This window comes from Thermobia domestica, chromosome 16, assembly GCF_964235325.1.
Source record: "Thermobia domestica chromosome 16, izTheDome1.hap1.1, whole genome shotgun sequence".
Lineage (NCBI taxonomy): Eukaryota > Metazoa > Arthropoda > Insecta > Zygentoma > Lepismatidae > Thermobia > Thermobia domestica.
Genome location: NC_137469.1, coordinates 5622021 through 5646063, shown reverse-complemented (window position 1 = coordinate 5646063; position 24043 = coordinate 5622021). Strand labels below are relative to the sequence as shown.

The 24043-nt window shown below is 37.4% G+C and overlaps 1 protein-coding gene across 1 annotated transcript; it reads left to right on the top strand.

Annotated features, from left to right (window-relative positions):
• The first annotated feature begins 630 nt into the window (after positions 1 to 630).
• LOC145673352 (uncharacterized) lies at positions 631 to 7540 on the top strand. The gene is made up of 2 exons (XM_081742983.1): positions 631 to 1028; positions 5553 to 7540. The coding sequence occupies exon 2, from the start codon at positions 5555 to 5557 to the stop codon at positions 7538 to 7540; it is 1986 nt and encodes a 661-aa protein (XP_081599109.1). The 5' UTR covers positions 631 to 1028; positions 5553 to 5554.
• The last annotated feature ends 16503 nt before the right edge of the window (positions 7541 to 24043 follow it).

Here is a 24043-nt window from a genome sequence, read left to right as displayed (position 1 = left end):
TCTCTTAACACCAAAAGGCGAGAACAACAAGATTAATGTTAAATATATAAACTGTGAAAATTCACAGATAGATTATTCAGTGTTAAAATCATAGACGCGTAACTACCGCGAGAATTCATCCGAAGAAGACTCTTTTTCTCATCCACCCAGAGCATATACTTATATTTTAAGAACTACGGTTCTTACTGGCTGGCTGCTTAGTCTTAATTCTTTCGATTAATTCAACTAGAAATTTAACTCTTCGTCCTGAAGTCTTTTTGGAAATTCTAAATCTTAACATACTTCAAAACATCACTTCAAGATATAATCTTTTACTATATATATATATCATTATTTTATTCTATGAAATCTTGGATATGTGAATCTTGTAATTAATACTTTTATTTTTTCAACAATAAATACGGCTTTCTCTATCTGGGATTTGCCGCGAAAAGATCCTACGTACTTTCTTTAAATCCTTCAAGAACCTACGGTTCTACTACAGATAAATTGGTGGCAGCGGTGGGATTCGCGGAGCCGTAACACATCGACCTGAGTTCGATCTCAAACTAACCCATTATACCAGGAAACTTCAAAAAATTTTTGGCGGAACTGAGAGCAGTAAATCTCAGTCTCTGCAATTTTTTGAAATTGAGTCTTTCTTCAAAAGAAAAAGAAAACTACGGGTTTTCATTATATATATGCATCTGGGTGGCTATGTAAGCCAGGACGAAGAAAAATAGCAGCCAACATTTTAACAATTTTTCGAAGTGTGAAGTTTCAATTTCCTTACTACGGAGTGCCAGGTTGCAGGCGCAACCTGAGGGACAGCAAGAACCGAATCCTGCCAAGCAGAGACATTTTGTGAACACCCCATGTGACAGTTTGTTGCCAGTATACAGGAAGACAATCAAGACCCCGGTTTTGCAGCGGAGAGAACTAACAAAGGGTACCCAGGACAACTAGATTTCATCTCTCAGCGGAGACCAGCATCTGTTTCAGCACGCTTAGCGGCAATCTACCCAGGACTTACAGTTCCACAACAAACAGTGAGTACAAAACAATTTCTTAGGTTTCTTGTGAGATTCAGTTGGAAGAATTCAAGTGTGAATAACTGTTTTTCCGTGGCCAGAAATACAAGTTATTAAGAGTAGGACAAAAGAATATTAATACGCGTTCTTTACGAAGAAGGAAACCCACTTCAGTACACGCGCTTTTGTACGTTCTTCGATAGAAGGGAGTGTCCGAAAGGATTATAAGGTTATCTTAAGCTAAATAATACTTTTGTCTGTAGGATTAGTAAGGTAAATTGATAACTACATAAACTTCTGTAAAACATGGCACATTCGCAAACAAACAGTAACGCCGATTCTGAAACAGATTATTGTTCCATTTCGGAAGCTTTAAAGTTAATACATAACCCATTCAATGGAGACAAACGTGCTCTTCCTGAGTTTATAGATAACTGCGATGCAGCTTTTTCTCTAGTTCAACCGTCCCAACATAGTAAGTTATTGAAATTTGTGAAAGCACGTATTATTGGTGACGCAAAGTCAAAGTTGTTAGTTAGAAGTGCCACTGGAACTTGGGCCGAAGTAAAAGAAGTCTTACAAGAAAATTATTCGATTAGGAGAACTATCGATTTTTACGCTTGTTCATTGTTTAGCGCCAGGCAGAACAAAACAGAGAGTATCGCAGATTGGGGTTCGCGCATCGATTCCCTGCAGAGTCAATTAAAAGAAGCAGCGGTAAGAATATTACATCAAAACCATGTTCCAGGAGCCGTAGAGCTAATTCAGCATTTAGCTAAAGCATCTTTCATACAAGGTCTTTCAGACGACAAAATTCAAATGATAGCTCGCAGTAAAGACAGTGACACTTTGAATTTTGGTGGGGCTGTAGAAATTTGTTTGGAACAGGAATCTAACCAATTGTCTAATAAGGATAGAACTGAGAAAGGGAAGAACTCACAATCACAAGGTAGTAGGAAATTTAAGAAAAACATTTCTTGTTATTTTTGCAAGAAGCCTGGGCACATTGAGGCCAATTGTAGACTAAAACATAGTAAAGGCACACAAAATAAAAATGTGCGGTATAGTGCTAACCAAAGTTTAGAGGGATCCCATATGTGTTGCCATGCACAGGAGATGCATGAAGACTCTACTAGTAAGTACGAGTATTGTTTTTCCGGCCACAGCTGTGGGTCGAAGTGTCTTTCTGAAGGAAGACAGGGACAAGGTACAGAGAAAAGTATGAATCAAAATAAGTGTATCAAAATGAATGCGGGAAACGGTCGACGGGAGTAAATCAGCAGTCTGTTTACTTTCCTCCTCTGAAAAAGGGCTGTAAAGAAAAACCTCCAGGTAGTCTTAAAGTACAAATAAAAGAATTAGGACCAAGTACTAAACATTTTTTGATAGATACAGGATCAGACATTACATGCATTCATAAAGACATTCTGTCTCCTGAATTAGTGAATAAAATTGATCATAGTAAAGTTACGAAAATCAAGGGTATATCAGGTTCCCCTTTATTTTCATGTGGTTCTTTAACTTTAAATTTAGAAATTGATAAGAAATCTATTCCGGCTTTGTTCCATGTAGTAGATAAATTATTACCTAGCTCCTATTCAGGAATAATAAGTAGAGATTTCTTAGAGAAACACGAATGCATCATATCATTTGAAACAAGTAGTACGAAATATACTATTCCAGGTCGCTGTCAACTATTAGTTGAAATTCCAGCAAAGAATAATGGTGTAGGGATAGTTTCAAAACAATCCTTAGGAGAAGGGATTTTTCTTGCGGAGAGCCTCACTGTAGCCAAAGATAATAAATGCATTAGTTGTGTAATGAATATAAATGACGAAGAAAAGGATTTTGAAATTGCTCCAGTCGAATTAGAAGAATTTGTGGAAGTCGACGAAACTTTAGTTGCTCACATAGAACAGGATAAAAACAATAGTAACAATAGTAGTATTAGTGAAAGATTAGAACTACTAAAATCTCTTGTCAGACTAGAACATTTAGATTCAAAAGGGAAAGAAATAATTTGGCAGCTCTGTATAGACTATAATGATATATTTTATCTCCCTGGAGATAAACTTACTGCAACAGCAGCTATTGAACACTCTATTCCGTTCAAACCAGAATTTCAAGGTAGTATCGTAAACCAAAAGAATTACCGATTGCCAGAAATTTATCGCGAAGAAGTCAACAAACAAGTAGAACAAATGTTAGAAAATGAAATCATTACCCCTTCTACGAGTCCTTTCAATTCTCCCATGTTAGTTATTCCAAAAAAGATGGATGCTTCCGGGAAAAAGAAATATCGTGTGGTAATTGATTTTCGAAATTTAAATAATTTGACTATTGGGTATTGTTTTCCGCTCCCAAACATTGTAGACATTTTGGACCGCTTAGGAAAAGCCAAACACTTCAGCACTTTAGACCTTGCGTCTGGTTATCACCAGGTGTTAATTAAGGAAGAAGACAGACCGAAAACTGCCTTTTCAACAGACAAAGGTCATTTTCATTATCTTAGAATGCCTTTTGGGCTAAAAAACGCGCCATCGTCATTTCAATATTTCATGAATACAGTTTTATCAGGATTACAAGGTACTTCATGTTTCATTTTTTTGGATGATTGCGTAATATATTCTGACACGCTAGAAAAACATGAAAAACAACTCCGAGAGATTTTTCAAAGATTTAGAGAAAATAATTTGCAATTACAACCAGACAAATCAGAATTCTTTAGACCAGAAGTAGTTTATTTAGGCCATGTCATTACAGCTGACGGAGTGAAGCCAGATCCCCGGCTTATCTCAAAAGTCATGGAATTTCCAGTCCCCAAGGATAAGAAACAAGTAAAAGGATTTTTAGGCTTGACAGGATACTATAGAAGACATATTCCAGATTACGCCAAAATCGCATATTCTCTAACCTCTCTCCTAAAACAAGACGCAGAATTTCAATGGTCTGCTAATCACCAACTTGCTTTTGAAACTTTGAAAGAAAAAACTAACTCAAGCTCCTGTTTTAGAATACCCAGATTTTTCAAAACCGTTCATAGTAACCACAGATGCTAGCCTCAACGCCATTGGAGCTATTTTAAGTCAAGGTGAAATAGGAAAAGATAAACCTATTGCTTACTCAAGTAGAAAATTGAATCAACCGGAAACTCGGTACAGTGCAACTGAAAAGGAATTACTTGCGATAATTTGGGCTTCCAAAATTTACAAACCTTACATTCTAGGCAGAAAAGTAACATTTGTCACGGATTGTAAACCACTTACTTGGGTTTTTTCGGTAAAGGATCCCACCTCTAGATTAATTAGATGGAGAATTCAATTAGAAGAGCTAGATTATGAAATCGTTTACGAACAAGGGAAAAGGAATACAAATGCAGATGCTCTAAGTAGAATGTATGCATTAGAAGCAGATGTAGCAGATAGAAATCTTTTAGACGAAGATACCAAAAGACACATATTAAAAGAATTTCACGAAATTGCAATAGGAGGCCATCAAGGTGTTTGTCGTACGTACGAAAAAGTAAAAGAATACATGAAATTAAATGGTTTAGAAATATCTCTTTGGCCAAAGTTAAGAGAAGATATAGAACAATTCATTCGGGTCTGTGACAGTTGTCAACGAAACAAAATTTGTTCCAAAGTAAAAAATGCCTCTCGAAATTACAACTACACCTAGTACCACTTTAGAAAAGGTATGTTTAGACGTTGTAGGGCCCCTAACAACAACAGACAAAGGTAACAAGTATTTGTTAACAGTCCAAGAAGAACTTTCGAAATATACATTTGCAGTCCCTCTACCCCAACAAGATGCCGATACAATAGCCAGAGCTTTCGTAGAAAATATAGTTTTAAAATACGGTATTCCACAGATAATTCTTACAGACCAAGGGAGTAATTTCATGTCAGATATCATGAAAAGAGTATGTAAAATTTTGCAAATTGAAAAGATAAATACCTCTAGCTATCACCCACAATCAAACGGTAGTCTAGAACGTTTTCATCGTTCACTGAAAGAATTTTTACGACATTTTGTGTCTGAAAACCAAAGAGATTGGGACACCTATATTCCTTATGCTCTTTTTGTATATAACACAACTCCTCACACAAGTACAAATTTTCAACCTCATGAGTTGTTGTTTGGTAAGAAAGCTAATATTCCAGGCATTCTCCAAAAGAAACCCCTTGAACCTCTGTATAACTACGACGACTATGTCAAAGAGTTAAAGCAGAAACTGCAAGAAATTCATCAACTAGCCAAATTAAAGTTGCAGATATCCAAGGAAAAGAACAAAGAATATTATGATCAAGATAGCAATGAATTTCTTTTCAAACCTGGTGATGAAGTTTTACTTTTTGATGAATCCGTACGTCGTGGACATTCGAAAAAACTAACTTCTTATTGGGTAGGTCCCTATACAGTCATTAACACAAAAGGTGTAAATTGTCAGATTAAAAGAGGAGGAAAGGTAACAACTGTGCATGCGAATAGACTAAAACTATACTATTGAGAAGTTCTAATATCATAACATACCTCTTTCAGGTATGGTTCACTTACTCTTTCTGCTTTTGGCTATTTCTCTCCCGTTGGGATTTGCTTTCCTTGGCGTTGAAGTGGAAAAATTCCATGATTCACCTGGACTATATTATAATAATTTGGGTTTCACACAAATATACAATGTAGAATGGCGACTGGTTGTGTTTGTGAATCTGTCTATGTTAGATTTTAATTATAATGTAATTAATAAGTATTTTTCTGTCACAAAACACATATGTAATTTAAATATGGTACAAGCTAACAAAACAAGTTGTGATAACATAAATGGGAATCAAATTCTTCAAAAACTACAAGGAATTCAAGAGTTACGTAAAATCATAGATCAAACTACAAAAGTCACCAGTGACTCTCATAGAAATAAACGAGGAATATTCAATTTTGTAGGTGAAATTTCAAAGGTACTATTTGGGACTTTGGATAGTCATGATGCTGATTATTACACACAGCAGATTCATAAATTAGTAACTGATCAGAAAGATTTTCTGAAGCTGAGCAAAGAACAAATGGTAGTGGTCAAATCGACATTACATTCAATTAATAATACTTTATATGCTGTAGAAAATAATGAAGAGTTATTAAGTAAAAATATAGAACTATTAAAGAATGAGCTGAATAAACGTGCTTCTCAGTTAAATAAAGAATTTCTAAATTTAAAACTAAAGGTAGCCTTAAATGATCACATTCAAAAATTAGATCAATTGTGTAGAGATCTGAAAGCACAGTATGATATAGTCCTACGAGCTATCCTAAATGCTCAACATGGAATATTACAACCACACATAATAACCCCATTTCAGATACTTCAACATTTTAAAATTAGTCAAGTTGACTTAAATAATGGTGTATCATTACCCATTCCCCTTAGCGTTTCATATGGGTATTTACTTTTGAAACTTCTTTCTTTAGATGTCTTTATTAATGATGGTATATTAGGTTATGTCATTCGATTACCCCTCACGGAAAATATGAAATATTTCACTTATAAGGTAATGCCATTTCCATTTAAAGTAGACGAAACTGATAAATACATTTTTATTCAGCCAGAAAAGGAAATGTTACTTATGGATAGCACGAAACAACACTATTTTAAAATAAGTGAACTAGAGTTTCAAAAATGGAAAATTTTAAGAGATGATTGGTTTATTTGTAAACAAGACTTCCCTATTCTTTCGACACATTTGCATGAAGATTGTGAAGCTAAACTGCTTCAATATGTTCGAAATATACCTGATGATTGCAATCAAAGAATTGTACAGTTAACAGAACTAATGCTAGTTCCTATAGGTAATAATAATTGGTTGTATATCGCTCCAGAAAATGAAAAACTAACAATTGTTTGTAAATCACAAGAACCTTATGATGTCAATTTGAAAGGATCTGGCAAAATTCACTTAGACAATGGTTGTAAAGCATATGGTATTCGTACTTTAATCCAATCCCAAAGTATTCTGTCAGTTAATGTTTCCCACAAAGATGTAATTCCTCAATTTAACCTCTCTTTAGATTGTTGTGAAGTATTGGGTGAGAAAGTTCCATTTTCAGATATAACCATAGATTTGCCTTTGAAACATGTAATTAATACTGTCCAAGACTTGAAATATGCAAGTCACAAGGTTGATGAAATTCAGCAGCAAATATCTGAAGAAGAATGGAAACTTAATCATACTAATACTGTATCAAATTTATCTATTATTGCGTATGTCTGTGCTGCAATAGTTATTATTATTGTAATATGTTGTTGCTGTAAAAGATGCGGATGTTTGAAGTTATTTTACAAATGGTACAAAGATGATGCATGTTGCAGACAGATATGTTTTAAGCCAACTATTGTAAATAAGATTCAACAACGAGACGATGTTGCTGATAAGGTGGTTATAATGAGTAAAATAGCAAATTCATTGGAGGTAACAGAATCAGAAGAAATTCCTCTCACGAACAGAAAAGTACCAAGTCCTAGAAACAAAATTAGATAAGCAGAGAGTAACTTAAAACAAAATTTTACGATATAAAATTTTGTTTTCGATAAGGGGGGAAGTGTAATATATGGCTGTACCAGGAGTATATTTTTATTTTTTTTTCTTTTAATATTGTATATTTTAGTTTCTGATATAATTGCAAGTATATTTTTCTTTTCATTTAAGTGATTCTAAAAGAATGAACTTTTGGTTTTAAACTGATAAGACTTAAAGATGAAATCATTGCTTGAGGTTGACTTCGAACTAAACTGCTATAGATAATCTTTCAGCTATCCACGTTGTGTTTGCTTTTTGTAGATAATTCTCTAGTTGCCGTTTTTGTTTACTTAAGGCACATGATCATGACTTCTTAAGTTAACATCGATAATTTGTCAGCTTCAAAGTTTTGTTTTTCTGTTCTGTTAACTATCTTATGTACTCAAAGTCAATACTTGGTTCCAGAAGTATTATTAATGTATGAACAAATGGATGACTATGACTATGTGTACGTGATGTTTTGAAGTTCAATGATAAGACACTCACATGAGAGATTAAATGTTTCCTTTTTGAAATCTCTTAACACCAAAAGGCGAGAACAACAAGATTAATGTTAAATATATAAACTGTGAAAATTCACAGATAGATTATTCAGTGTTAAAATCATAGACGCGTAACTACCGCGAGAATTCATCCGAAGAAGACTCTTTTTCTCATCCACCCAGAGCATATACTTATATTTTAAGAACTACGGTTCTTACTGGCTGGCTGCTTAGTCTTAATTCTTTCGATTAATTCAACTAGAAATTTAACTCTTCGTCCTGAAGTCTTTTTGGAAATTCTAAATCTTAACATACTTCAAAACATCACTTCAAGATATAATCTTTTACTATATATATATATCATTATTTTATTCTATGAAATCTTGGATATGTGAATCTTGTAATTAATACTTTTATTTTTTCAACAATAAATACGGCTTTCTCTATCTGGGATTTGCCGCGAAAAGATCCTACGTACTTTCTTTAAATCCTTCAAGAACCTACGGTTCTACTACAAGAGTGCTCATAACGGGTGCGCTAGAGGGTATGGTGACAGGAAAGACATATGGCAAGATATCCCCCCCCCACTTGAGAAAATTGAAACAATGACTAGGTCATTCGTTTGTACTACGTTTGTACCGTTTTTACCGAAAATATTTTAGTTTGTACCATTTTCCTTATACGGTTACTTGAGAGGTCAACTGGGGAGGGGCTATCTAGGCGCCAATATAGCTCCTCCCTTTGTCGAAAACTATCAGGGTACAAACAAAAATTTTTCGGTACAAACGGAACAAACGATTTGCTTTCGAATGGTGTATTTCAATTTTTTGTGCTGTGATACGGGGGGCTATCTTAGCGCCAAGATAGTCCCCCCCCCAGTTGATATCTCAAGTAATCCTATAAGGAAAATGGTACAAATGAAAATATTTTCGATACAAACGGTACAAACGTAGTGCAAACGAATGACCTAGTCATTGTTTCAATTTTCTCAAGTGGAGGGGGGGGGCTATCTTACCATACGTCAGGAAAGAGAGGAATGGACGAAGAATGCTACAATTAATGGACGATATGAAAACAGAAAAATCGTACGTAACAACGAAGAGATTAGAGCAAGACGTTAGAGAAGCGTAGAGCATGGAAACTTCTCAGTTATGGCAAGTGACCTGCCAATAATGGCAGAACATATATGATGACGACAATAATGATGATAATCCAAACTCTATGTATTCATGGTGGCAAAGTTAAGTGTTTATGGTCGTCACAGAAATGATTTCCTCATCAATACAAGTTCTTAATAATCTTTACCTCCAACACAAGATACCAACAATCTTTATTACTAACACAGGATGTCAAAAGTAGGGATGGCCACAAAGTTCCGGTTCTCGGATATTCGGTTTTCAGAACCGGTTCTGGAACCAGTTCCAGACCTGGATCCGAAAACCCGGTTCCAGAACCGGATCTTAGGAACCGATTAAATATCTGGATCTGAAAACCCGGTTCCAGAACCGGATCTTAGGAACCGGTTCCAGACCTGGATCCGAAAGCCCCCAAATACACGTAAAGGAGGCATAAAGTTCACCTTCAAAAATAATGCAAAGAGGTCCATGTGCTTGTGCCCTCCCCGCCCAGACCCGCTTGTGCCCCCAGAAACAAATTTGGTCCACCAGTGGGTGTTTAACCAAATGAGTTGGCCAGTTTGCCTGTTTAATCAATGAGTTTGCCAGTTACCCAGTTTATTTAGCCAAATGAGACAAGCTGCCGCCGCCTGGGCGCCTACCTGTCGCTTCCACCATTTCATCTAGCATACAGTTCACAGCTTGCCAGCAGCTCGGGTTTAGCGTAGGGATGGTCACAAAGTTTCGGTTCCAGCGGAACCGGTTCCAGACCTGGATCCGAAGAACCGGTTCTAGACCTGGATCCGAAAAACCGGTTCCGGAACCGGATCTTCTAGAACCGGATCTGTTCAGACCCGAAAACCGGTTCCACCAGGAACCGGTTCTGACCATCCCTAGTCAAAAGAATCTACTTCCAACAAAAGATGACGATAAACTTTATCTTTGAACATAAGGGTGAATACTTATCTCCAATATAAGATGCAAACAAGTCTCGAACATCACATGACAATATTCAATATCTTTTACACCACAAACTGTCAATAATATGTACTTCAAACGTATGATGTTAATAGTCATATTGCAATTATAAAGATAGCCAAGAAAGTTCTGTGGCTTTTTGTGGAGGTCTGCGTTCAATTAACCCTAACACCGTGAATTGAATGCGAATGGAGATAAGGCGAAGGTCACTTGTTGGTGTGAATATATTAAAGGCAGTTCAGTTATACCGTGAACTTGCGTAAGGACAGAGTGTGCATGGGACCTCCACACAGCGTCATAAGGGCGTATATGTTGTATGAGTTCAAACTGGAATCAAACGCCGCTGCAGTGGGGCGGAAGATATGCCAGGTCTTTCGTAAGGGTGTCGTGGCTATGCGGACACTGCAGCTCTGGTTTAACAAGTTTAAGGACGGTGACAAAACACTCGAAGACGCACCACGTGCCAGAAGACTATCACATGTTCAAAATAAAGATGTGCCGGAAGACAAAAACAAGTGTGCAAAATAATGATCTCCAGGCAGCAATTGAGGCGAACAGTGGCCAGACATGTGAGCTACTGGGACTAGAGACCTGCACGGGCCGGGCCTGGCCCGATGCCCGAAGCCCGACCCGGCCCGCGGGCCGGGCTTGGGCGGGCCGACTCTGCTATTTCTTTGGGCCGGGCCGGGCTTGGGCGGGCCGACACTGTTATTTCTTGGGGCCGGGCCGGGCTTGGGCTAGCCGACACTGATTTCTCTTCAGGTCGGGACGGGCTGGGCCGATCAATTGCAATTCTTTAATAATTATTGACTTTCGTTAAACGATAATTGGAATAAAGCCAAACGTTGAAGAAGTGTGTCCGTGAAAAATGTTACAAAGGATGCAAAAACTATTTACAGTTTGTGTTGCTTAGCGGCTCCCCTTTCACTATAGAGGCTCCCCTTTCACTGCACTCATTATGCGGTAAATTGAGCTCTGACCTTGACCTTCACTGAACTCAAAATATAACAAGAAGGGGTGGGAATGTTTTGCCTGTCGCTAAACAATATTGCCATCTTCACTTTATAGTAAAAATCAATTAAGTTAGATTTTTGTTACAGAGAATGGAGTTTTTGTTCTCTCGATGACAGGCAAAGTTCTAGGAGGCAATGGTACCATTCGGGAGGCAAGCGTCAGGTTGTGAACCAGAGTTTAGAAAATGTTTCTGAGGGTTAGGTCAAATTTAGTACTAAATTTTGAGAAAGATTGGGACTCGAGCTAATTTTTTAAAAAACTTATCGGGCCGGGCCGGGCTCGGGCCGAAAATCTCCAAAACTTTTTGGGCCCGGGCTGGGCCGGGCCTAGGTACGTTCGGGCCGGATTAGGCTCGGGCCGAAAAATTCGGCCCGTGCAGGTCTCTAACTGGGACTACAATTCAGTGTGAGTGGAGAAACCATTCGACAGCACCTCCATCAACTTGGGAAGCACTACAATTTGGGTCGGTGGGAAACACTACAAGCCCACACGATTTGACTCCGGGCTAGAAGGCAACGCGAGCAGACACCTGTGTTTCTTTACTTCTCGTCTAAGAAAGGAGCTATTTCTGTACAGGATGTTAACATATAATGAGAAGTGAGTCTTGTACTAAGCTCCATGGCGCCGTCATCATTGTTTAGCATTCTATGAACGGGTTCCAAAACAGCCGAAACCAGCACTGTACCAGAAGAAGATCCTCCTGTGTGTTTGGTGGACAGCTCGTGGCATCGTGCATCGGGAACTGCTACCAGCTAGTCAGAGCATCAATGCAACTGAGTTCTGTCAGCAGTTGAGCCTTGTTTTAAAAAAATCAAAATTCTGAAGTCAACACTTCTGATTCGCAAAGGGGTCCTCCTGTTACAGGACAACGCTAAGCCCCACATTGCTAGGATGACCAGCGACACCATTCTACGCCTTGGATGGGAATTATTAATGCATCCACCATACTCCCCGGACATTGCACCGTCCAATTATCATCTATTTCATTCCTTGGACAATCACTTTAGAGGACGCCAGTTCAAATCCCTAGTAGAGGTGCAAAATGCACTTGATACCTTCTTCGCTTCACAGCCCACCCGATAGAATCCATGGCCATCCAGAACGTTGGCAGAAAGTCGTCGATGCTGGTGGGTACTACTTTTGATCTTCCAGGTCATCTTAGTGAAATATCGATGTTCGAAGGTGGTAGGTAAAAAAGAGGCAGAACTTTCTTGGTTACCTTTATAAATGGTGCGGTTCAGACTTTTGGATCACTCTGTGTATGTCTTTAGTTTATCTTCGTTCATCTTAGGCTGATCATTTTAAAATTCTCAGTACGGTAGAAAGAAATATCTCTTGAAAAATGGCTAGTGAATTTTTGAATGGGACTATATCTCGCTTATAAACTTTCAGTTACTTTCCGGAAGTTTATTATTTCTCTTAATCATTACCCTTTTCAACAGCGAAAAAAATCTCTGGAGACGCCAGTCATCTTCTTAAGTAAATGACTTGATTAATTGTGACGAGAAGTTCGCTTGTTTCACTTTAGTCACGCTGTTTCACGGTTCCTTCAAATTTCCAGTCGTTTCATATTTCGGTCCCTGTCTTCCCCAATTCCCAACCCAACTCATTTGGTTGTCATTTTTTTTTACCTCAGTACCCTAATTAGATTTTTAAACATCTTTTTATGTGTAAAAAATTTAGTCTACCACATCTCTTCTGGTTCCTGAGGATCAAAACTCGCTAAAAAATACACACAGCAAAAATATACTTACTAGGCATGTGTCTTGTTATATGTATGGTACACAAACTTTTATGTGGATTCCAACTAGACCATGTTGTCTTGTTCCTGTACAGACGTATGTATATATACGTATAAAGCAACCATAATTTCTGGCTGTTCCGCTGTGACTTGTTTCGGCGCCTGACGGGATGTGCGGCGTGAAATTTCGATTCGAAACGGTTTCATGCTCGACACTTGGGTTCTTTCGTATTTCAGTCACTGTTACCAAATACTACAAACGTCACATACGTAAGGAATTTATTTACATATGTATTTAAGAAACAGGAACATAAAGAGTGGGGGTTATTGCTTTATATATATACAATTATCTCAAGTTCTTTTTTAGTTTATGCGTGTGGGAAATGTCTTGATCATTTAAAATGATTTAAAAGACTCCGTTTCAGCCCAATGCACGTACATTAAACTTTTTTTTTTTTTTTTGTTCTGTCGTCAGTGCCAACTATGTTTAAGTACCAATTACTGTCTCTTCTCAAATACGAGCGATAATTAGTGGAATTTTGTTTCCTTCCTTGAAGTTGCTCAGCTAAGAAAATCTTGCCTACGTAAATCGAAAAATTGTCTTAAAAATATTTTATTGTATTTAAACGGAGACTAAACTCGCTAGCTAGGGTAAAAGAATCAGTCGTGATTGGCTGATCTGCATTTTATACGTCTGTTCTCAGCAGCGAGGCTATTCAGGACGAAATCTACAATTCAAAGAGGGATATGAACTATCGTAGTGATTTCAATTTTCTCTTACCAGGAATGATCCTGATCTTCAACACAAGATCTTGATAATACGAGGCACGTCTACAAAATAAGTGTCCTAGGGCCCTCGCGGGCAGAGGGAATTTGTTATTGCTATGTTGACCACCCTGCCGTGTAGCTTAGCCCCTACCCTCTTCAGCGAGTTCAATCACGCGTCAGTACGATCAAACCTGTGGCCACAGTAACGTCTCCCGTGAAAGATGTTGATAAAATCTGTCGCCAAGTGCGAGATTCGCAACGTTATCCGTTATCTCGTTGTGAACGGAAAATTTTTGTCTGAAGTTTTTAAGGGGTTGAGTTGAGTTGATTTTTAGTTTAGCGTCCCTTTCAGCAGCGAGGCTATATGAGACGTGGACCTACGGATTAAGGTGGAATCCGAACCACATGAGCTCCTGCCGGGAATCGAACCCGGGACTCCCACGCCAAAGGCGTGTACGCTAACCGCTTAGCCACGAAGGAGCTCAAGTTTTTTAGGGACTGTTCACTACGTTTTAAAGGAGATGTTCACTTTTTGACCTATTTTCATTCCTCCCTCTCCCTTGTCACACTTCGTAAAGTATTGCCGAACCTCTCCCCCTCCTTTGTCACGTAACACTTTTTGATTTTTGTTTTTTTCACCAATTTTTCTTATTTTGGGGGAACTACATACAATAAAAAAATTTTTAATGGTAGAACTTTTTTTATTACAAAATGCGTGTATTCTGAATACATTTCTATTGTGATTTTTTTCGCCAATAAATCAAAGCATTAAAAAATGGCAGTACCGTAATAACATTTTAACCCCAAAAGGTTGTTTAATTAACCAGTCTTGATTCTTTGAAATTGCATACCGTCGTTTTCCAAAGGAGATCGAACCATTTTTTTTTTTTAAACTTAAACTAGAAATACAAATCAATCAACAAAGCAACGTTTGTTTTTATTTTAAAATGTGCAGTTTCGCCAACTAACTGAACATATTGGTTTCATTGTGTCTGATGAAGCGAATATGTTCAGTTAGTTGGCGAAAGTATACACAGTTATTACTTTAAAATAAAAACAAACGTTGTTTTATTCACTGATTTGTAATTACTTCTAGTTTAAAGTTATTGAAGATAGCAAAGCTAATTTGAATCAGTTAATTATTGGATTCCATTCTTTTAGATCACCGATGATTGAGAAGGAAGAAAGACTGCCGGCAGATGCAGGTGAAACAGCATCTAAAAACTGAGATCGACTTCTTTTTCCGGGATCCAGGATGCTTCGTGTATTTAAAGTTCGCCAGTGTCGACGATGCAAAGTTTATGCAAGAAATATTCAAATCGAAAAGAAAAAAAAACAGTACAAGATGAATATCCGACGAATTAGGTTTTAATTATCTTATTTTGATCTGCAAATTATGGATTGTTCCGTCGCGGAAAATGTTATTTTACTAAAAAGAGTTTCTTTTGTTTCACATACGTAACCTCTTAAAAAAATAGAGTGGGTAATGATTCAAAGCAAAAGTGTTACATCTATTCTCAGAAATAGAGATAAGAGTGGAAAAGCGAAGGCATTTTCAAGCGGTGGTTACGATCGCTAAGAACTAACTCCAGAAAAGCTTCATGTGCCGTGAATGCAATGCGGCGATAGCCACAAAACGGGAGTTGTATTATAATACACGCAGGGTTCGTTATCAATCATGCTGGTGTCTACTAGCGTCTTCGAATCCCTTCTGCATGATTCAATTTACATAAGCAGTGGCGTATTTAGGGGAGCTTGCGGGCTTGAACCCCCTCCCGAAATCTTACTTACTATAGTAAAGTATATGAAATATCTTGCAGAATTTTCACATTTTCAGGCAAAGCCCCCTCCCCGAAAGTTAGCAAAGCACCCCCGACTCAAACTCTTAAATACGCCACTGTATATAAGGCATAGATACGTTCGCAATTTCCCCAAGCAATAGAAATATTTATTTACTTATACAAAAGAAAAGAACTGAATACAAATATTTTTTAAAAGATTGCATATATACCTGAGAATATAAATTACCGCAAAAAAAATATTCTTTACGTAACGAAGACGTAAACCCCCTTCTCACCCTTGTCCCACTTCGTAACGCAATGCCGAACCTCATCCCCCCCCCCTTGTCACGTTACGCAATATGTGGAGAACCTCTTGGACGTTCAATGGACATCTTTGTGGTATGTGGGAATCTAAAAAAAAATAACAATTATTAAGATATTATTGTTGTTTTTCTGGTTACTGTTGTACAGAATAATTTGTTTCTTCTAATTCTATTAATCGTAGTGGCTCTTACATCTTTTATGAATAGTTAGAAAGAAAACCTAACAATAAGGTCTGACAGATCCGATTTCTATCATTTTCTTAGAAAGGAAATAAAAAATCATTGTTACCAATAGGACAAAAAAAAAGTCATTTTGTGTAGAATGTATGTGGTGAAGTGAAGTTGGATAGGAAGTCAAAGAAGTGGCACCCACTCTTTTCAAACTCTCTCTCTCTCTCTCTCTCTCTAAGAGAGTGTGAGTGTGGGGTAAGGCTCCATCATGTTGCAGTAAATAATAGAGATATCGGGCTTAATTAGATTCGTGATAAATGTCGGTCCAAAAAGTCACAGATAACTTTCTGATATATGTGGCTATCTTCTCTTTCCTTCTTTGGTTTTTCTTCTTTTTATTTCTGGAACAAACTTTCTTACTTTTCCCCCTTTTTTTCTTTGCTTTTTTCTTCGCTTTCCAACTATGCTTTTTATTGGACGTTTTCAGTTTCCTGAAGCTCTGGAGATTTCTGGAAGAAAATTTTCTCCAGGACAACTGTGCTCTCATTCTGGAAGTAGAAGGATAGAGAAAGGGAAGAAAAAGGGGGAGAGAAAGATAGATGAAGGAAGAAATAAAAGAATTAAAAAAAACTATCTCGTATTCTCTTTCCCTTTAGGTCAATTGCAGAGTTGCCAACTTCTGTGGTTTCACCGTTTATTCTTTTTCATTACTGTAGACGTTTAGTCGTATTTTTATCAGTAATTATCTTTAGCTTTAACACTTTCAATTCTAAGCTCGAGTAGGATTTGTACTATAGTGCCTTATAAATACAACAAGACGGAGCTCGAGTCTAAAATGGGAAATTGCACATGAGTCTATCAGGTACCTACTGTGAATGGTAGTCGGTTGTGAGGAAAAATTAATCAGTCTCACACTTTAAGTAATAACTAGTTGAACCTGTGCTCTCTACACAGCGCATCATTCACATATAAGCATGAATCTCCTCGTCATTCTTCACAACATCTGTTCATGTCTCTTTACAGACACAAGTGAAAATCTAATTCATGTATGATCAGTGTTTTCTGTCTTCTTGCATGCAGTATGTAATAAACAAATACATTACACACACAATTAATAATAACGTTAGTGACATATGGTGTTCATTGGGCACCAAGCAATAAAGATTCATCTTAGCCTGGAGAAATGGTTATCCTTTGCTTTTCATTATCATTTGGCCATGAAACAAACGTCTGATAGATATACAACCCCTGTATGCAAATATGTAGTGTTGTAATGTATAACTCGAAGGATACGATGTTTTAATTTTTAAAATCTCAACACTTTAAGTGTATCCCTAAAAGTGTAATAAAATTAAAGAAATAACGGCCATGTTTTTTTTAAATATTCAATTAGAACTAAACAATCTACACAAAATTTGCAGTCGATTAGTGAAAACAGCATCTTTCTAGAGCATATGGTTCCTGAAAACTCACTGTCGAAAGGATTGGCCATAAACATATAAACGTCCACAAACTTATAAACGTCCATAAATATATAAACTTTTCTAGCATCTTAATATAGTCTATAGATAATAATAATAATTTGCCTGATATCCAACGATGAAATATGAGCGTCTTGTAGGCTGGAGGTTGTTCTCAACTTTCTTGTTTTGCCATACTTAGTTGGCGAGTGCACAAAAATCAATATTTTCGTGCTAAAAATCGTTTTAATTTTCTTCTGTAAAAATAAATGAAGGGACCAAAATTAAATATGAAGGAATGACTATTTATTTGATGATGTAACTGGATTGTAGTTCCACCCAATGATAACTTTGGTGGTGGGGAAACTCGGCCCGAAAAATTTTAAAAGCTTTTTCAGAGCAGCCATCCTGAGTGAGTTTTTTCCAGCTTTTCTTCATTCCCACCAGGCAAATGGCGGGATGGTACCCAACATGCATATCCCAGTCAGCTTCCTTCCATCCTCAATCCTTTGTTTCTTCCCTTTCCTCGGATAGTATGATCAGATCACTCAGGAACATCATCCCTCATATGTGACGGGCTAGCATGGCCACAGAAATCTGGCCAGAATGCCTGATCCACTGCAACTCATATGCTCTGAGATTTCGGACACTAGCATTATTTTGTGTGTAAAACACTCACTACTCTTAAGACTATCCGATATACAGGATGGTAGGTAACTCCATCGACAAATTTTGGGAGGTGATTCCTTATATGAAATGAAAGAAAAAAGTTCTTATAAACATGGGACGAAAAACGTATCCTTTCAGAGTTATGAACCGCCGAAAATTCGAAAATTCACGTTTCGAAACGCTCTGCCTTAGAACTACAGGACCGATCCCACGCGGTTTAAGGAATTACAAAGGAACTAGTATGCGAACTATCTAAATATCCATGTTTTACCATCCTCCGTTATCGGCGAAACGAACTGTAAAAAAGAAATTGAGGTATAGGGATACTCTTTTAAGTACTAATAACGAGTCCGTTTCGCCGATAACGGAGAATGGTAAAACATGGATATTTAAGTAGTTCGCATACTAGTTCCTGTGTAATTCCTTAAACCGCTTCTTATAGGTCCTATAGTTTCTAAGGCAGGGCGTTTCGAAACATGATTTTTCGAATTTTCGGCGGTTCATAACTTTGAAATGAAACGTTTTTGGACCTATGTTTATAAGAACTTTTTTCTTTCATTTCATATAAGGAATCACCTCCCAAAGCTTGTCGGTGAAGTTACCTACCACCCTGTATATGATAGATTATGTATTGTTCCCTCTTTCCCGTTTCAAATTATATATATATTGTAGATCTATTTTTAGGAAAATCTCGTATCCTAAAATCTGGTCAGCGTCGGTTCTTGAGACACTTGCTCTTATTTATTATTATCATTATTATTATTATTATTATTATTATTATTATTATTATTATTATTATTATTATTATTATTATTATTATTATTATTATTATTATTATTATTATTCCAAATTTCATGGTGTAACAATATTCTTTTTAAAGAATTAAATGTTGGCAACCCTGGTCATTTCATGCCTTTTACTTTCTCCCCTCCACTTGTAGAAAACTGGATGAACTTTCCATTTATTTTTCAATGGGGGTCTTATCTTTGGACGGGAAAATAATAACGAAGAAGAAAGGAATCTCTTTCGTACAAAAGAATTAGGAGGGAAAAACTAGTCGTCTGAGGGAATTATTCCAAGTAACAAACCTTACCAAAAAAAAAATCTACTTTCTTCTTTCAAATATTATTATTATTATTCGGTTTCCCCTCATACCTTTGTGACAATGCCCCATCCCAAGTTGCAAATTCGATTGAAAAGGAACAAACAAGATCTTAACATAAAGTTTTTTCTTTTTCTTTTTTTTAATGAAATGGTGGTGGAGAAGAGATTTGGGTAGTGTGTGCTGTGTATGTGAGGACTTGTGAAGAATAGAAGAAAAAAAAAGATTAAAAAAAACAGAAAAGAACAGTTAAGAGAGAGCAGTGCTAAGAGAGTGAAGAAAATAACTAGCGAAGAAGTTGAGATGGGGTTGACGACGGGGAAATGGCCTGTTAGAATTGACAGTCGAAAGAACATTTTTTTTCGAGGAACTTTTGCTAATAAAAAAATTCTCTTAAAAAAATTCTACCAACACCTTCCTTGATATAAGTAGTTAAGGCGAACTGAAAAAAATGAAACGAATTGAAATCTTTTGAGTTTTACGTCCCACGGTTATGCCGGCTAGGCTAAAGGAGACGGTGATGATGAGTAATGAATGAAATGGTGGAATGAAGATAGTGGGAGGAAACGGGAGAACCCCGAGGAAACCCACGCACACGGTGTTTGTCCACCACAAAGTTCACCTGGCGGGGGCTGGATCGAACCCGGGACCCCAAGCACCAGAGGTTAACGCTCTACCACTGAGCCACCGCGGCCCCAAGTTTTTGATAGAATTTTAGGGGGTCAGATATCCAGGCTGTATGTCCGTAGGTTAATGTACTCCACATGAAGGTTTTATATGTATTGAGTACGGTATGTGCCCTCAATTGCCAGGTTGTGCCAACTAATCGTTTGAGAAGATTAAGTCGATTTTTTTTGCTTGACCTATGATTTTGGTGAGATGTGGAGTCCAGATAAGGTGAGTGTCAAAAATGAGACCGAAATACGTAATAGTACTTGACACTGGAATAGGCGTAAGATTAACCTGAAGGTGAAGTAGATTCGGGTTTCGGTTTACTCGTAAGCGGCGTCGACGTGCTAAGAAAACTATGGTTTGTCTCTTGAAAGTGTTAATATCCAACCTCCAAACAAGACACCAGCGCACAAATGCGTCAATACCTACTTGCATGGTTTTGTTAAGAGATTGTACTGTGCGGCCAGTTGTGAAAAAAAGCAGTGTCCTCAGCAAATTAAAATATTGTGGTGTTATTACAAACAACAAGATCAGCGACCTATAGTAAGTATAATAAAGGAGACAATGATGATCCTTGTGGTACAATAGGAGCGTCGTGTTGAAGTAAGTAATACTTCGGTACAGGGGCGGATCTAGGATATGATCAAGGAGGGGCTAAACCATATTTTGCAGTTTTTTCCAGTGTAAAGCAGGACTGAAGAAATGTTAAGAAAAAGTAAATTGTAACTCATAATGAAATTGAATATAAGTGCGTAGGTAGAATTATCCATATTAAACATAAACTTCAAGTGGTTGAATTTGAAAATGCACTGTCGGTCCGGAATAAGTTGCATTGAGTTGTAAATTAAACAACAGTTTTGCTGGGTGCATGATTTGAGTTGGAATATGGTTGCGAAGAAATGAATGGATGTTCTGTAGAGATATAGTGAGAAAACGAAGATCTTCGACAGTAATGGGATGGGGTAACGAATTTGCTGGTGGAGTTGGTGTATCGACCGAACGTATGGGTACAACGAGTTCAGGCTTAGCTGGGACAGGTTGAGGCTTAGCTTTACATTTATAGCTGTACTAGCAGCGTTCACCCCGCTTCGCTGCGGTCACCCCGGAACGCAATAAACTTTGTTACTTAGATAATTTTTACTTTTTCGCTTTCAAGTGATATGATAAAAACCATAGAAGATTGCATTAAATGTTAACATTATATCGCCTGTCATTTATGTTAACCCGCCCCGCTTCGCTGCGGTCACCCCGGAAGTTTTCGCTTTCAAGTGATATGATAAAAACCATAGTAGATTGCAGTAAATGTTAACATTATATCGCCTGTCATTTATGTTAACCCGCCGAGTGACACGGTCATGCGGGTTGCATATAAATACGTTTATTTTTACCTATGATGAACTAACAAAGGATTTGTACGTTATGGATACTTGAATGGTCAATTATCTCAAGACACTGGTAATTAAAAATTAAAGTGATATGACAAAAACCATCTAGGGTCCAAATCCTAATAACCCCCCAAAAATAAAAGAAATTGGTTCAGCCGTATTAGCGTGATGAGGTAACAAAGGATTTGTGCGTTCTCTTTTATATATATAGATGTTGGGTGACATTCAGGACAGCGATCACAGCGTAGTGGTTCTTGAAGGTTTAGGCAGCTTTTAGTAGGATGTTCGCGAGAACAATAACCACATTTGATGTTGATTGTGCATTTAGCTGTTGGGTGTGAATTATACAGTTAGCATTTCTCACATCGAATAGTCAGAGGTGCTGGCGTGCGAAATGGCTCAACCTTTTATCGACGTCGACAGATATACACGTCCTTGGATAGAAGTTGGTCTATCAGCTGTTGTTGATCAGTCAGCACTCATACGAAATAGGTTGACCCCCTGGTTGTTCTTAACCCTAATACAACGCTTTATAGGTAGCCTTTCCTGATGAAATTCAGCAAGAATTTCGTCATCGGTAAGATCAGGTTCTACACCACGAATAACTACTTACAGCATAGGAGGTCGCCGTAGTGGAGAAGGAGTTTTGCGTGTACTTGGTTGCAAAGCAGAAATCTTTGCTTTAGTCCCAAAAATTTCGTAATTTGCCTTGTTACGAACATGCGTGGCGAAATTTGGGTTACTGGATTTAAAAATGATGCCTCGGCGTGTCTTCACAATTTCACGGATCTCAGGACGTGGAACAAACTTGACTAATTGCTGAAAGACAGCACGAACAGTGTCATACTTCTGATCATAGTCGGTTAAGAAGAAGTTGTAGACAGGATCTAATTAGTATTGCAGCTGTTGATCGACAGAAGTGGATGCCCAATCCACAGTATGGCTGGTAGCTGTAGCTGTAGTCTGACTAACATTGGGATGTTCCCGTAACAATGCGTGGGTGCGTTTTCTGGCGACCGTTAGGTCCGATGTTGGGAGGTGGTAATCCTAAATCCTGACCGAGATTCGAAGATCCGTTAACCATGCCAAAATCTGTCACCGTGATGGAAGAGCCGAAGGCCGAAGCGCAAACGAAGATGACGAAAATGAAAAAAGATAATTGATGAAGTGCAAAAAACAGGACACCCTCCGAAAGTGAAAACTTTCGTCAATCGCCTAAGTGCTGTAAGTGTACTATTCTCACAAGTACGTATTGCTATACTTGGTTCTCGCTGGCACAGTAATGCACAAGAGAGGTTAGGTTTCTTGGTGGAGTATGAACACCAAGGATAACGCCTTCCGAGTATATCAGAAATAAATACTTACTGACTGTGAATATTTGCATTGCTCACAGCCAGTAAGTAGTTCTTTCAAAGCCTTTCGCACTATATTTGGCAATTATACCTAGCAACAAATAATGTTCTATGTTTTCTGTAATTGGTCACAATAATAGTTTTTTAAACTTGTGAATAGTCTGACAACAGTTACAAGAGTAACAGTTGCGCCATCTGTTGTTCTTATATGCTAGGACATAAGAATAGCAGATAACGAAAAATGATTACAGCACTGCAATTCATGGATTGTGGCTTCGACGCAATGATTTCTTTCCATTTCGGCGCTTTTTCTTCGCCTGTAGCCTTTCGCTTGGGCCGTAGCTTACGTTGTTATAGTAATCGTGCTCTGTCAAGATACAACTTTATATAATTTCGACTAAAGAGGCAGTAAACAACAAAAATATGTTGTAATTTTTGCGGTACTAAATTGCCCACTAAATCAGCTTTCTTTACACTATATGTTTCACGCATTATGACGCTTTCCGTTAACCGGGTATGGCCCAAGTGTTGCTTTAAAATATTCTACAGTGACATATAATCATTTTGTTGACCCAACGGTTAATGCAGTTGGGTTGGAAGTGGCCACCCATCGTTCCCAAACAACCCAATTTGGTTTCAAAATTTTTAACCATACCGTGTGGTCACGTTTCAACTCAATCATTTTTCTCGATGTAAGTGGGAAAACTTGTAGCATCTAAATAACGTATGCTCCATACTGATTTCTATAGTAAACATGAATGAGGATTCCGTACATTTGTACAATATATCACTGTTCGGATAACAAATTTTTCTCAATGAAGAAGTACCTAGTGTTCATCACAACTGTGGTATTGAACGACCACAACAACAATAAAAACGTTCTTGTATTATTATTTTTTTTTTACAACATGGAATCAAATCTCCAAAATAGCCACTAACTACGCACTAACTTCAGAGTGAGTTACAAGCAATTTTTTTTTTATTTTTTAAGATAGAATACGATCAAAATATTGTTTAAAAACAGACAGGAACCAGAATCATTTGGTAGTTTTTAAGCTCATTAGAAGCAAATTCTTCAAAAAGATAACTTCTCTCTCTCTCTCTCTCTCTCTCTCTCTCTGCGTTATTACATTCCATTCCATTATCTTTCTTATTACTCCGAAGGATAAAATACTTTCGTACAACGGATTTTTAAGTGGAAGGGGAGAACATTTGGTAATTAAGTTGAGCAATGAAAGTCATCCTCCTCAAAATTTATAGCTCAATTCAAAAACTTTTACTCTGCCTAAATTTCCGATCACTTTTGAACTGCTACCTTCCGTTTCCCATGATGCTTTGCGGCAGTCTCTAAAAGGGGAAATGAAAGATTAAATTAAGTTTTAAGGATAAGTTGGTCCCTTTTTTTCTTTTTAATTTTTGGTTTTCTTCGTTTCTTTTTTTTTCTTTCTTCT

Coding starts and splice junctions, on each gene's coding strand:
- LOC145673352 (XM_081742983.1), top strand. CDS start 5,555: ATGGTTCACTTACTCTTTCTGCTTTTGGCTATTTCTCTCCCGTTGGGA.